The sequence below is a fragment of the Cuculus canorus genome, chromosome 25 (assembly GCF_017976375.1).
Source record: "Cuculus canorus isolate bCucCan1 chromosome 25, bCucCan1.pri, whole genome shotgun sequence".
NCBI classification, from domain to species: Eukaryota; Metazoa; Chordata; class Aves; order Cuculiformes; family Cuculidae; genus Cuculus; species Cuculus canorus.
In genome coordinates this window covers 6,538,378-6,552,549 of record NC_071425.1, presented here as the reverse complement: position 1 = coordinate 6,552,549, position 14,172 = coordinate 6,538,378, and the positions used below count along the sequence as shown (strand labels likewise).

At 61.4% G+C, this 14,172-nt stretch overlaps 1 protein-coding gene across 1 annotated transcript; it reads left to right on the top strand.

Moving 5' to 3' along the window:
* The first annotated feature begins 288 nt into the window (after positions 1-288).
* On the top strand, positions 289-7,790 carry C1QL1 (complement C1q like 1). The gene is made up of 2 exons (XM_009567300.2): positions 289-1,046; positions 7,508-7,790. Exons 1-2 carry the CDS (start codon positions 486-488, stop codon positions 7,685-7,687), a joined length of 741 nt encoding a protein of 246 aa, XP_009565595.2. The 5' UTR covers positions 289-485; the 3' UTR covers positions 7,688-7,790.
* The last annotated feature ends 6,382 nt before the right edge of the window (positions 7,791-14,172 follow it).

Genomic DNA, 14,172 nt, shown 5'->3' with positions numbered 1-14,172 from the left:
GACTGGCACTGTCTAATATGGAAGGGGTGTGTCCTTTGGGGAAGAGGCGTGGCATGCGGGAAGGGGGCATGCCCTCCAGGGAGGGGGCGTGGCCTGGACGAGGACGCCGGATAACATGGGAGGGGCGGGGCCTGTGATGGGGGTGTGTCCTAAGGGCGTGCCCTGGGCGGGACTGGCTCTGCCTAACATGGAAGGGGCGTGTCCTTTGAGGAAAGGGGCGTGTCCTCCTATGAGAGGGCGTGTTCTATGCGAAGGGGCGTGTCCTCCGGGAAGGGGGCGTGGCCTGGGCGGGCGCGGGGCGCGCGGAGCCAGCGGAGCGGAGCGGAGCCGCCGCCACCGCCGCCACCCCCGGTGCCCCCCCCGCCGCCGCCGCCCTGCTGCCCCCCGCCGGCACCATTCCCACCCCGGGGCGGCAGCGCCCCCCGCCCGGGCGGCGGCTCAGCCTGGGCCGTAAAACTTTGCTGGCGGCCGCGGCGGGGGTGGTGATGGTGCTGGTGCTGGTGGTGCTCATCCCGGTGCTGGTGAGCTCCGCCGGCACCGACGGCCGCTACGAGATGCTCGGCACCTGCCGCATGGTCTGCGAACCCTACGGTCCCGCCGCCGCCTCCCCCCCGCAGCCCCCGGCCGAGCGCGGGCCCCTCCCGCCGCCCTCCACGCTGGTGCAGGGGCCCCAGGGCAAACCGGGCCGACCGGGCAAACCGGGGCCGCCGGGACCCCCGGGAGAACCGGGGCCGCCGGGGCCGGCGGGGGCGCGGGGCGAAGCGGGGCGGCCGGGTTTGCCGGGTCCCGGGGCTGCGGGAGCCGTGAGCGCCGCCACCTACAGCACCGTACCCCGAGTCGCCTTCTACGCCGGCCTCAAGAACCCCCACGAGGGCTACGAGGTGCTCAAGTTCGACGACGTGGTCACCAACCTGGGCAACAGCTACGACGCCGCCTCGGGCAAGTTCACCTGCGCCATCCCCGGCACCTACTTCTTCACCTACCACGTCCTCATGCGAGGAGGCGACGGCACCAGCATGTGGGCTGATCTCTGCAAGAACGGGCAGGTAAGACCTCGTCCTGAGGGTGCCCCGGCCTTTGTCCGGCCCCAGGGGTGCACCCCCCGGGGGCTCCGGCGTTCCCCCAGCCATGGAGATGCACCCCCGGAGCGCTCCATCCTTCTCCCGGAGGTGATGGTGAGCTCTGGGTGCTCCCCCGGCATGCAACATCCTTTTCCTAGACCCAGAGATGCACCCCCGGGGTGCTCCATCCTTTTCCCGGAGGTGATAATGAGCTCTGGGTGCTTTCCTGGGATGCAACATCCTTTTCCCAGAGCCAGAGATGCACCTCCAGGGTGCTCCGGCGTTCTCCCAGCCATGGAGATGCACCCCTGGGGTGCTCCATCCTTCTCCCAGAGGTGATGGTGAGCTCTGGGTGCTCCCCTGGGATGCCACATCCTTTTCCCAGACCCAGAGATGCACCCCTGGGGTGCTCCATCTTTTTCCCAGAGGTGATGGTGAGCTCTGGGTGCTCCCCTGGGATGGAACATCCTTTTCCCAGAGCCAGAGATGCACCTCCAAGGTGCTCCATGCTTCTCCCAGCCATGAAGATGCACCCCCAGGGTGCTCCATCCTTCTCCCGGAGGTGATGATGAGCTCTGGGTGCTCCCCTGGGATGCCACATCCTTTTCCCAAACCCAGAGATGCACCCCAAGGGAGTCTCCTCCTGGAGTCACTCCTGGAGGTGATGGTGAGCTCTGGGCGCTTCCATGCGGTGCCCTGTCCTTTTCCCAGACCCAGAGATGCGCTCCCAGGGTGCTCCATCCTTTTCCTGGGGGTTATGATGAGCTTTGTGTGCATCCCTGGGATGCCACATTCTTTTCTCCGACTCAGAGATGCACCCCCAAGGGTGCTCCATCCTTTTACTGGTGGTGATGATGAGCTTTGGGTGCATCCTTGGGATGCCACATCCTTCTCCCAGCCCCACACATGCACCCCCAGGATGCCTTATCCTTTCCCTGGTGGTGACAATGGCCTCTGGGTGTACCCCCAGGCTGCCCCGTCCTTCTCCGAGCTGCAGAGATGCATCCCCAGGGTGCCCTGTCCTTCTCCCAATGACGTGATGGGCTCTGGGTGAACCTTGTCCTGCTCCCGGCTCCAGAGACACATCCTCGTGGTGTCCCATCCCTCTCCCAGCCCTGAAGATGCATCCTCAGGATGCCCCATTTCTTCTCCCAGTAACAATGATGGGCTTTGGGTGCATCCCTGGGGTGTCCTATCCTGCTCCCAGCCCTGAAGATGCACCCCTAGGATGCCACATCCTTCTCCTGGTGGCAGGGACTGACTCTGGGTGCATCCTCAGGGATACCTTCTCCCGGTGGCAGTGATGCACTCCGGGTACACCCCTGTGCATTCCCAGCCTTGCAGATGCACCCCAGGATGTCCCATCCTTCTCCTGGTGGGTCCGTTCCCAGGGGGCCTCATCCTTCTCCCAGCCCTGGGGATGCTGCCCCGGGCGCTCTGTCCCTCTCCCAGCGCTGGGGACACGCTCTGCCGCCGTAGCTGTTCTGCGCTGATGTGTCCCCAAGGGTCCCCTCGGTCCTTTCCTTGGCCATGGAGACATGCCCTGTGTGCTTTCGGGGTGTCCCTGGGGTGTCCTGCCCTCTCCAGCCGTGCCCTTGTCCCCTGGGGACTCCTTGGGGACAGCGTCTGCGGTGGCCTGGGGAGGGGGGGCAGCGCCTGCCCTGCTTTTGGGGTGCTGCTCCCCCAGCCCGGAGGTGGCTGTGCTGCTGTGTCAGATGTCCCCGTCCCCAGGGGAGCACCTCAAAGCTGGCTCCATCCCCCCTCCCTGCTCCACCTCCCCCCCGACTCCATCCATCCCCGAATCCCCCCAATCCCGAGACGCCGCCTCTCCATCCCTCTGGATTTTGGGTGCTGCCCAAACCGCTGCCCCTCTCCCACACTGTGTCCCCCCCGCGCTGACCGTGATTTGAGGCACAAGATGTGGCCGTCACCCCCAAAATGTCCCTCGAGCTCAATCCTGTCACCGCAGCCGGCATCCTTCCTGGGATTCATCCCGCTTCCCAGCATCTTCTCCCAGCAGCAAACCCCACGGTGCAGCCCTGGCTTCTACGACACCCGATTAACCCAAAACTGAGTTATCAACCCAAAATGAAGCTGGAGCCGGGGGGAATCGGGAACCTCGACACGGCCACCGAGCTTCACCCCTTCGCTCCGAAAACCTCCGAGCCGGGAGTGCAGCAGGAGCCGCTCGGCATTTTTTTCTCCATCCAAACGGTTTAAATTTTCCTTTATTGAGGTTTTTTTGTGTCCCCAACCCCAAATTTTGGGGGGTCCCAGCAGCGCATGGCACCACCAGTCTTTTCTTCCAATCTGTGTAATTCCGGACTAAGCATCCCCAAAAAAACACACCTCACCCCCTTTTTCCCCCCTAAAATATATTTGGGGACCCCCCAAAACCTTCCCAACCCCAGTGAGCCCTCCGGCTCCGTGCGGGATCAATGCTCCCGCATGAATTTCGGGAAACTACGGAGCCCCTCGTCGAGAGAAACCGTGCGCGCTGCAGCTTAATTAACCGGTTGTTAATTGCTATCGCCGCTCCAATATTTATAAAGCAGCGGCTCGGGAGGCGGGGGAGCACTCTGGCGGGCTGGCACCGGCGGGAGAGTTTGAAAAAGGACCCTAAAAATACCCTAAATCGTTAAATAATGGGGTTCATTAGGGTTTTCTTGTTAAAAATACCCCATCCTCAGCAAGGCTGGGGGTTCCGGGGGGGTTTCCTGATGGATACAGGCAGATCCTGGCCTCCTCCAAGGGATTTATAACCTGGGAGCCCCTCCCGAGCCCCCACTTTCCTCTGGGCGCTGCTGGTTTGGGGCGCAGCCCATCACCCCGGCGTCAGGGCTGGAGTTAATGAGAGCCTGGGGAACCCTGGCGCTGGGAGGGAACTGCTCCTGGAGGTTAATTAGCATTAATTATTCTTATTTGCATTAGTCCGGAGAGGAGGTGAGAGGGGCAGTGGGGTGGGGGAGATGCTAGACAGACAAACAGACGGATGGAGGGGGGGGGGGGGTAGTGTTTAACTGGGCAGTTTTGGGGTCCCTTTGGTGGGGTGAGAGGTGTCCGGGGACACGGGGGGGGGGGTCCTGGGGGGCCCCCATTGTCATGCCTGGAGGTCCAGGGCCGTGGCATGTGGGGCACCGAGCACAGCGAGCGGCTCAGCACAGCCACAGGAGCCCCTTGCTGCCCCCCGTCCCCACCCTGCCACGTCCCCAGGGCTGGTGACCCCCCCCCCAGTGATGTCCCCAGGGCTGGTGACCCCCCCCCCCAGTGATGTCCCCAGGGCTGGTGACCCCCCCAGCAGTGTCCCAAGGGCTGGTGGCCCTCCCCCGGTGGTGTCACCATGATCGCTGACGGCGGCTGCGGTAGCGCCAGGACTGAATCCCCACCACTGTTCTCACCTCCAGGGGCTGTGGCTGATGTGGGGAAACTGAGGCACCGAGCAGGATGAGAGGGACAAGGCCATCGCGGGGGACACACACACACGTGGTGGCAGCCCCCACCTCCTCTGTCGCCGCGGAGCAGGGATCAGCTCAGCCCAGCCCTGGCGCTTCCATTTATCTTCCCTGGTTAGCGCGAAGGGCTGGCGGGCGCGCGGTGACGAGGCGGCTCCTTAACGAGGGAAGACGGATGGCATCGGGCAGCTCTGGCTGCGAAGGGGGGGACGATGGCGGCAGAATCCGGCACCAAACAGCTTTTCCCCATTCTCCTTCCCCTCTGCTTCTTCCCCCCTTCCTCTTCCTCGAGGCAGCATCGCCTGGAGATTGGGGCGCTGTGGGTGACTGGGACGCACCGTGTCCTGTGCCGGGGGTGGCCTGGTAGGCAGGGGGTGACTTTGAACGGGGTGACAGTGTTGGTGAGGACACCGGGGTTATGGCTGCACCGCTGAAAGAAGCGCTATGGGACCACCCACTGGGCCATCAGTAGGTTCCAGAGTTAACGGCCCCTGGCTGGTGGGTCACCGCGCCATTGCAGAGTGCCTATGGACCCGGGGAGATGTCGCTGTGTTTCCCCAGGAGGAGACGACCCCCAGGACCCCGCAAGAATCCATGGGGACCGCCGTCCTTCCCCTGCCGGCTCTGGGACCCCGCGGCTGCTCGGCTGTGCCTCTCCGCTCAGCTCCAGCCAATTAAGAGCCCATTCCCGTCAGTTATAATTAGGAGCATCTTCTCCCCGGTGCATCGCTTTTGCATTCCACTTGGGATTTTACCTGCCGGCTCGTCACTGTCACCCAGCGCTGCGCGATCTCCCTGCGAGGCGCCGGCATCGATTTGATTACCCAAATCATTCCGCAGCAGCTCCAGCCACAAAGCTGCTTTTCCAGGCAGTTACGGCACCTCCCGGCCTTGTCGTTTGGATCCAAGGAAATGTTTAATGGGGGGGGAGCATCCTGCCCCGCAGTGGCTGGGATCCGGGAGAGCAGCCAGGCTGCTTTTTGGGGGATCTGAGCTCAGCACGCTCGCGGGTCCTGGGGAGATCGTGGGGAGATGCGTGAGGATGTACCGGGTTCGTCAGGTTGGGTTGGGACTGGGCTGGGAGACTGAGAGAGCATCCGGCATCCGAATTGGGAATTGGGGTCCTGTGTCTGAGCTGTGGTCTTGTGACTGAATCTGGAACCAGGGTCCTGCATCCAAGACAGGGTCCTGCATCCGAATCTGGAGCCAGTGTCCCATGGCTGAGCTGTGGTCCTGCATCCAGACTGGGAGCCAGGGTCCTGTGTCAGAGACGGCATCCTGCATCCGAATCTGGAACCAGGGTCCTGTGTCCGAGACAGCATCCTGCATCCAAATTGGGAGTTGGGGTCCTGTGACAGAGTTGGGGTCCCGTGTCTGAGCCATGGTTCTGCATCCAAATCTGGAACCAGGGTCCTGTGTCTGAGGTTGTGTCCTGCATCCAAATCTGGAACCAGGGTCCTGTGTCTGAGGTTGTGTCCTGCATCCAAATCTGGAAACGGTCCTGTGTCCGAGACAGCATCCTGCATCCAAATCTGGAACCAGGGTCCTGTGTCTGAGGTTGTGTCCTGCATCCAAATCTGGAACCAGGGTCCTGTGTCTGAGGTTGTGTCCTGCATCCAAATCTGGAAACGGTCCTGTGTCCGAGACAGCATCCTGCATCCAAATCTGGAACCAGGGTCCTGTGTCCGAGACAGCATCCTGCATCCGAATCTGGAACCAGGGTCCTGTGTCCGAGATGATGTCCTGCATCCAAATTGGGAGTTGGGGTCCTATGTCAGAGCTGAGGTCCCGTGTCTGAGCTGTGGTTCTGCATCCGAATCTGGAACCAGGGTCCTGTTTCTGAGACGGTGTCCTGCATCCAAATTGGGAGCTGAGGTCCCATGTCTGAGCCATGTCCTGCATCCGAATCTGGAACCAGGGTCCTGTTTCTGTGATGGTGTCCTGCATCCAAACTGAGAGCTGAGGTCCTGTGTTGGAGTCAGGGTTCCATGTCTGAGCTGTGGTTCCGCATCCAAATCTGGAACCAGGGTCCTGTGTCCGAGATGGTGTCCTGCATCCAAATCTGGAGCTCCTGAATCTGAGCTGTGGTCCTGCATCTGAATTGGGAGCCGGAGTTCCATGTCTGAGCTGTGGTTCTGCATCTGAATCTGAGCCGGGGTCCTGTGTCCGAGACAGTGTCCTGCATCCGAATTGCGAGACGGGGTCCTGTGTCGGAGCCAGGGTTCCATGTCTGAGCCGGGGTCCTGTGTCTGGGCTGTATCCCAAGGTCCTGTGTCTGAGCCATGGTCCTGTCTCCAAACTGGGAGCTGGGATCCCACCTCTGAATCCAGAGCTGTGGTCACACGTCGGAGCCATGGTCCTGCACAGGAAGTTGGAGTCAGGGTCTCGTGTCCGAACTGTCATTGTGCATCTGAATCTGGAGATGGGGTCCTGTGTCTATGCCATGGTCCTGCATACAAATCCGGAGCTGCGGTCCCGTGTCTATGCCGTGGTCCTCCATGCAAACTCAGACCTTTGGTCCCATATCCAAACCCAGGCATGTGGTCACACATCTGAACCCAGAGTCGTGGTCCCACATCTGAACCTGGAGCTTTGGTCCTACATCTGAATCCACATCTGAATCCAGACCTTTGGTCCCACATCTGAATCCAGATCTGTGATCCCACATCCAAACCAGAGCTTTGGTCCCACATCTGAATCCAGAGCTTTGGTCCCATATCTGAATCCAGAGTTGTGGTCCCACATCTGAACCTGGAGCTTTGGCCCCACATCCAAACCAGACCTTTGGTCCCACATCCTACTCCAGATCTGTGCTCCCGCACCCAAGCCATGGTCCCACGTCTGAGCCTCCGAGCTCAGGGAGAGGCTCTGGCCGATGCTTGGAGAACGCACCTCCGCGTGGGACCTGTTTGCCCAGGGTGGGGACACCCCACGCCGCCCCGAGCTGGGGCTGAGCTGGCCCCGGAGGCGGGTAACGCCGTGTCCCCCGCGCAGGTTCGGGCCAGCGCCATCGCGCAGGACGCGGACCAGAACTACGACTACGCCAGCAACAGCGTCATCCTGCACCTGGACGCGGGGGACGAGGTCTTCATCAAGCTGGACGGGGGCAAAGCCCACGGCGGCAACAACAACAAGTACAGCACCTTCTCCGGCTTCATCATCTACTCGGACTGAGCCGGGACCCACGGCATCCCCCCACAACCGTCCAGCCCCACGGCATCCCCCGGTGGCCCCGCAGCCCCACGGCATCCCCCCACAACCATCCAGCCCCACAGCATCTCCCAGAGACCCCTCAGCCCCACAGCATCCCTCAGTGGTCCTCCAGCCCCACAGCATCCCCCCACAACCATCCAGCCCCACAGCATCTCCCAGAGACCCCTCAGCCCCACAGCATCCCTCAGTGGTCCTCCAGCCCCACAGCATCCCCCCACAACCATCCAGCCCCACAGCATCTCCCAGTGGCCCCCCAGCCCCACGGCATCCCCCCACAACCATCCAACCCCACGGCATCTCCCAGTGACCCCTCAGCCCCACAGCATCCCTCAGTGGTCCTCCAGCCCCACAGCATCCCCCCCAACCATCCAGCCCCACAGCATCCCCTAGTGACCCCCCAGCCCCATGGCATCCCCCCACAACCATCCAGCCCCACGGCATCCCCCAGTGACCACCCAGCCCTGTGGCATTCCCCCAGTCCCATGGCACCCCCCAATGACCCCCCAGCCCCACGGCATCCCCCCACAACCATCCAGCCCCACAGCATCCTCCTGCAGTTGTCCAGTCTGGTGGCATCACCCGGTGACCCCCCAGCCCCACGGCATCACCCTGCAGGTACGCAGCCCCATGGCATTCCCCAATGACCACTCAGCCCCACAACATCCCCCTACAGCTGTCCAGACCCACGGCACACCCCCGTGGCATCCCACAATGACCCATGGCTTCCCCCTGCCATGACTGGGCCCCACAGCATTGTCCAGCCCCACGGCATCCCCACAGCATCCCTCTGCTGTGGCTCTGCTTCCCACTACCACCCAACCTCATGGCATCGCCCCATAGCCGTCCAGCCCCACGGCATCCCCCAGTGATCTCCCAGCCCCACGGCATCCCCCTGCTGAAATTCAGCTTCATGGCATCTCTCCCACAGCCACCCAGCCCCATGGCATCCCTCAGTGACCACCAGCCCCACAAGTTCCCTCTGCCATGGTTTGGCCCCCTGGCATCCCCCAATGACCACTCAGCCCCACAGCATCCCGTCCAGCCCCACAGCATCGCCCAATGACCACCCAGCCCTATGGCATCCCTTAATGACCACATAGACCCACAGCATCCCCTTGCTGCTCTCCAGCCCCATAGCATCCCTCATGACCACCCAGCCCCACAGCATCCCCCCACGGCATCCCTCATGACCACCCAGCCCCATAGCATCCCCCCACGGCATCCCTCATGACCACCCAGCCCCATAGCATCCCCCCATGGCATCCCTCATGACCACCCAGCCCCATAGCATCCCCCCATGGCATCCCTCATGACCACCCAGCCCCATAGCATCCCCCCATGGCATCCCTCATGACCACCCAGCCCCATAGCATCCCCCCATGGCATCCCTCATGACCACCCAGCCCCATAGCATCCCACCATGGCATCCCTCATGACCACCCAGCCTCATAGCATCCCCCCACGGCATCCCTCATGACCACCCAGCCCCACAGCATCCCCCCACGGCATCCCTCATGACCACCCAGCCCCACAGCATCCCCCCACGGCATCCCTCATGACCACCCAGCCCCATAGCATCCCCCCGCGGCATCCCTCATGACCACCCAGCCCCACAGCATCCCCCCACGGCATCCCTCATGGCCAACCAGCCCCATAGCATCCCCCCACGGCATCCCTCATGGCCACCCAGCCCCATAGCATCCCCCCACGGCATCTCTTATGGCCACCCAGCCCCACAGCATCCCCCCACGGTGCTCCCGGCCACCTCTTTCCCCATATCCCCCTTTTCCCATTAACTGCCCCCCATGGCTGCTAATTCACGGCTGGGGGGGCCACAGTGGGGTTGGGGACCCCATGTGCTGCCCCACTGCACCCCACCCCCCGGCTGCACCCCCCGCTTGGCCCCACTCCCCACTGCTTCCCCCCACCCGGGCGATGCCGGGGTCCCCCCCAGCGTGTATATATGTACAGATGTTGATACGGGAGCCCCGTCTGGCCCCAGGTTGGGGGGCTGCGGGGGGCAGACCCTTGGGATGATGCCTCCATGGTAAAGCAGAGCTGTGACCTCTCCCCGTCTGCAGTCTGTGTCCCTGCCTGGGGCAAAGCCAATGCCCCCCACCCTGGAGATGAGGTCCTCCTGCCACCCTATCCTGGAGATGGGATCCTCCTGCCACCCCAACCTGGAGACAGAGTCCTCCTGCCACCCTGTCCTGGAGATGGGGTCCTTCTCCCACCCTATCCTGGAGATGGGGTCCTCCTGCCACCCTGTCCTGGAGATGGGGTCCTTCTTTCACCCTGTCCTGGGGATGGGGTCCTCCTGCCACCCTGTCCTGGGGATGGGGTCCTTCTGCCACCTGAACCCCTCTTGGCTTCCCAAACTGGTCCATCTGGAGATGCTCCCCTGTCCCCAACATCTGGTGTCCTTTCTGTCACCCCCATGGGGACACTGTGGCTGCCACCGCCACGTCCCCGTGCCCGCAGCCCAGTGGCCCTATGGTGAGGTGTCCCCTCTGATGTCCCCTCTGTCACCCCCATGGGGACACTGGTGCCACCACTGCATCCCTATCCCCGCACCCCATGGCAGGGTGTCCCCTCGGCACTGGGGACATGGTTGGGTCACACAGAGCCACAGGGACCCTCTGGCAGGATGAGAGGTGACAGTGGGAGCCTCCGGTGCCGCTGCGGTGGGGTAAGAGGACAGGAGGCTTTGGGGATCTGGGGGTGGGGTTATCCCCCAGGCTCCAGCACTCATCAGCACTAATTACCAGGATGAGCTGGTGCCAGACATGGGGCTTGTTAGGGCTGGGGCTGCCAGCGCCGAGCTGGGAGGAGATGCTCACCACCGAGACCTGGGGTGGCTGCAGATCCCCCGGATGATGGGGATGGGGATGATGGGGATCACGATCATGGGATAGTTTGGGTTGGAAGGGACCTGTAAGATCATCCAGTTCCACTCCCCTGCCATGGGCAGGGACATCCCACTGGATCCGATTGATCCAAGGCCCATCCAACCTGGCCTTGAACACCTCCAGGGATGGGGCAGCCACCACTGCCCTGGGCAACCTGGGCCAGGGTCTCACCACTCTCATGGGGAAGACATTCTTCCTAATGTCCTGTCTAAATCTGCCCCTCTCCAGTTTATCCCCGTTCCCCCTCGTCCTGTCCCCACAAGCCTTTATGAAGAGTCCCTCTCCAGCTTTCCTGGAGCCCCTTCAGGTACTGGAAGGTCACTGTAGGGTCTCCTCGGAGCCTTCTCATCTCCAGGCTGAACAACCCCAACTCTCTCAGCCTGTCCTCATAGGGAAGGTGCTCCAGCCCTCGGATCATCCTTATAGCCTCCTCTGGACCCATTCCAACTGCTCCAACTCCTTCTTACATTGAGGATTCCTCCAGATGAGGTCTCCCAAGAGAGCAAGAGAGGGGCAGAATCCCCTCCCTCCTTGCTGGCCACGCTGCTTTGGATGCAGCCCAGGACACAGTTGGTTTCTGGGCTGTGAGCACACGTTGTGGCTCATGTTGAGCTTCTCATTGAACAGCACCCCAAGTCCTTCTCTGCTCTCAATCACATCATCCCCCATACTGTACTGAAAGCGGGGATTGCCCCGACCCAGGTGCAGGACCTTCTGGGCCATGTTGAACCTCATGAGGCTCTCCCAGCCCCACTTCTCCAGCCTGTCCAGGTCCCTCTGGATGACATCCCGTCCTTCCAGTGTGGCAACTACACGCCTCAGCTCGGTGTCATCCACAAACTTGCTGAGGGTGCGCTCAATCTCGCTGTCAATATCATTGATAAAGGTATTGAACAGCATCGGTCCCAGTACGGGAACGGTGATGGCGATGACAATTGCATCTCTCCCGGTATCACAGAATCATTAGGTTGGAAAAGACCTTTAAGGTCATCAACTCCAATCATACCTGTCCACTACTAAACCATGTCCTAAAGTACCTCATCCACCCACTTTTAAACACCTCCAGGGATGGAGACTCCAGCCCCTCCCTGTTCAGCCTCTGCCAGTGCTTGAGAGCCCTGTTGGTGAAGAAATTTTTCCTAGATTCTAATCTAAACTTCCCCTGACGCAGCTTAAGGCCATTCCCTCTCCTCCTGTCACTTGAGAGAAGAGACCAACACCCACCTCTCCACAATCTCCTTTTAGGCAGTTGTAGAGAGCATTAAGGTCTCCCCTGGGGCTCCTCCAGCGGTCTCCCCAGTGGGGTGTGTGGGGGGGGTTTGGTTGTGAGGGGTCTATGGGGGCCTTAGAGTGGGTGGATGTGGTTGTGTACTATGGGGAGGAATTGGGGGAAATCTCTTGTGAGACCTCATCTGGAGTCCTGTGTCCAGTTCTGGAATCCTCAACGTAAGAAGGGTATGGAATTGTTGGAATGGGTCCAGAGGAGGCTACAAGGATGATCCGAGGGCTGGAGCACCTCCTGTACGAGGACAGGCTGAGAGAGTTGGGGCTGTTCAGCCTGGAGAAAGCTGAGAAGAGATCCTATAGTGACCTTCCAATACCTGAAGGGGCTCCAGGAAAGCTGGAGAGGGGCTATCCACAAAGGCTTGTGGGAACAGGACAAGGGGGAACGGGGATAAACTGGAGAGTGGCAGATTTAGACTAAACATTAGGAAGAGTTTCTTTCCCATGAGAGTGGTGAGGCACTGGCCCAGGTTGCCCAGGGAATTTGTGGCTGCCCCATCCCTGGAGGTGTTCCAGTCCAGGTTGGATGGGCCTTGGCTCAATCGGATCCAGTGGGATGTCCCTGCCCATGGCAGGGGGGTTGGAACTGGGTGATCTTCAAGGTCCCTTCCAACCCAAACTGTTCTATGCTTCTATGAAATCCATGGGATCTGGAGGGGGTCTGTGGGGATCGGGGGGCTGCGGGGACTCAGGGGAGCTGCAGGGTTGCTGTGGGGGCTGAGGGCTCCAAACAAGGGGGGAAATTGAGGGGATCTATAGGACTCTGGGGGCTGCGTTTTCCAGCCTGCACTGACCCCCACAGCTACCCTCACTGCTCCTCACTGGGAGCCCTGGGAGGGCACCACCACTGTCGTGGTGCTTGAAGCTCCTCAGGAGCCTGAGTGGGGTGTACAGCCCCTCCTGAATATCTGCCACCGGCGTGGCTTCATCCTGCACCCCGAGCAGCCTGGTGGCCGCCCGCCTGCAGCGCCAGAGCAAGAGCCCAGAGCTGCCCTTCCACTGGGTCCGCGGGGAGGAGGTGTTCCAGTGCCCACCAGACCCGCGACAGTGTCCTCAGCAGCTGCAACGCCTCCAGCGGGGCCCAGCAAACGCCTGTGCTCCAGGCAGGAGCTCCTGGGTGGGCTCAGGTGGGGCCATGGATTGATTTCAGGAGGATGCTGAACTTTGGAGCAGGATCTGGGCTGAAGCACAGATGTCTCAGGGTGCTGTGGGGCTGCTGTGCTCCTTGCAAGCGCCCTCCGGGCTGGCGGCATCATAGAGATGGGTCTGGAAAGGTTCCTCACTGGGTCTGAAAAGGTCCCTCACCAAGTCAGAAAGCTCCTCGCCGGTGTCTTTGCCTGCATCAAACGACTCCCGGTGCCTCCGATGAGCCGAGTTGCAAAGCACCGAGTGCTGCTAATGGGGAGAAGCTGCGGCTCTCCATTGGTGTCTCCTGCTCCGATGGGGGTGATGCTTCCGAGAGGGAGTTGAAAGAGGAGGAAATGGGATGAGTTCTGAGATGTGGGAGAAGAAACAGCTTCAGGGATGAATTACAAGGTATGGGAGAAGAAAAACCTTCCGGTGGCAGACGGGGGAGCGGGGCTGCTCGGCTGTGAGAGCGAAGGGTCGGCATGAGCTGAGCACGGTCTGTGTGACAGTTTGGGGACTCGCTCAGCCTTCGGCTGCTCAATTAGTGAGGCTGAAATGAGTTAAAAGAATTGTACTGAGGGCCGGCGTGGCCAGTGCAGAGGGTAACGAGCTTTGCCTCGTCTCTGCAAAGCCTGCAGGTGACCCCGCTGCAGGGGCTGCCGCGCAACGCTCTCCTCCCCAGCCAGGAGCAGACCTTGTGCTGCTTCTCTTAATTAAGGAGTCTTTCAAGCATCCACCCTTTCTCCTCCCAGTGTTTGCCTACGGCACAACGGGAGCAGGAAATACCTACGCCACGCTGGGCTTGGAGAAGAGCCCTGGCATCACGTATGGGACGGGAGGATTGAGGCCAGGAAGAGGGACCAGAGCTGCGCGGTGATTGTCTCCTACCGGGCTCGCTGCGGCCAAACTGGGTCCCCTCATGTCTCTGGATCACCATCACCAAGAGCTGGGATTGATCCAGACCCTGCGGTGCTAAGGACACGCGCTGGGCTGCCAGCTGTGCCCGCTGTCCCCAGCCTGGACAGAGTCTGGATGGATGCACCCTCCCAGTCTGGAAACTGATTCTTCCCAGCTAAAAGGACTTTTGAGGAGCGATGATTTGCTGGTCAAGCCCTCCCAAGCTTC

What these genes read in the sequence shown, in the direction of transcription:
- C1QL1 (XM_009567300.2), top strand. Translation starts at nt 486, where the DNA reads ATGGTGCTGGTGCTGGTGGTGCTCATCCCGGTGCTGGTGAGCTCCGCC. An exon ending in ATCTCTGCAAGAACGGGCAG is followed by an intron (nt 1,047 to 7,507) that starts GTAAGACCTCGT and finishes TCCCCCGCGCAG; the next exon opens with GTTCGGGCCAGCGCCATCGC.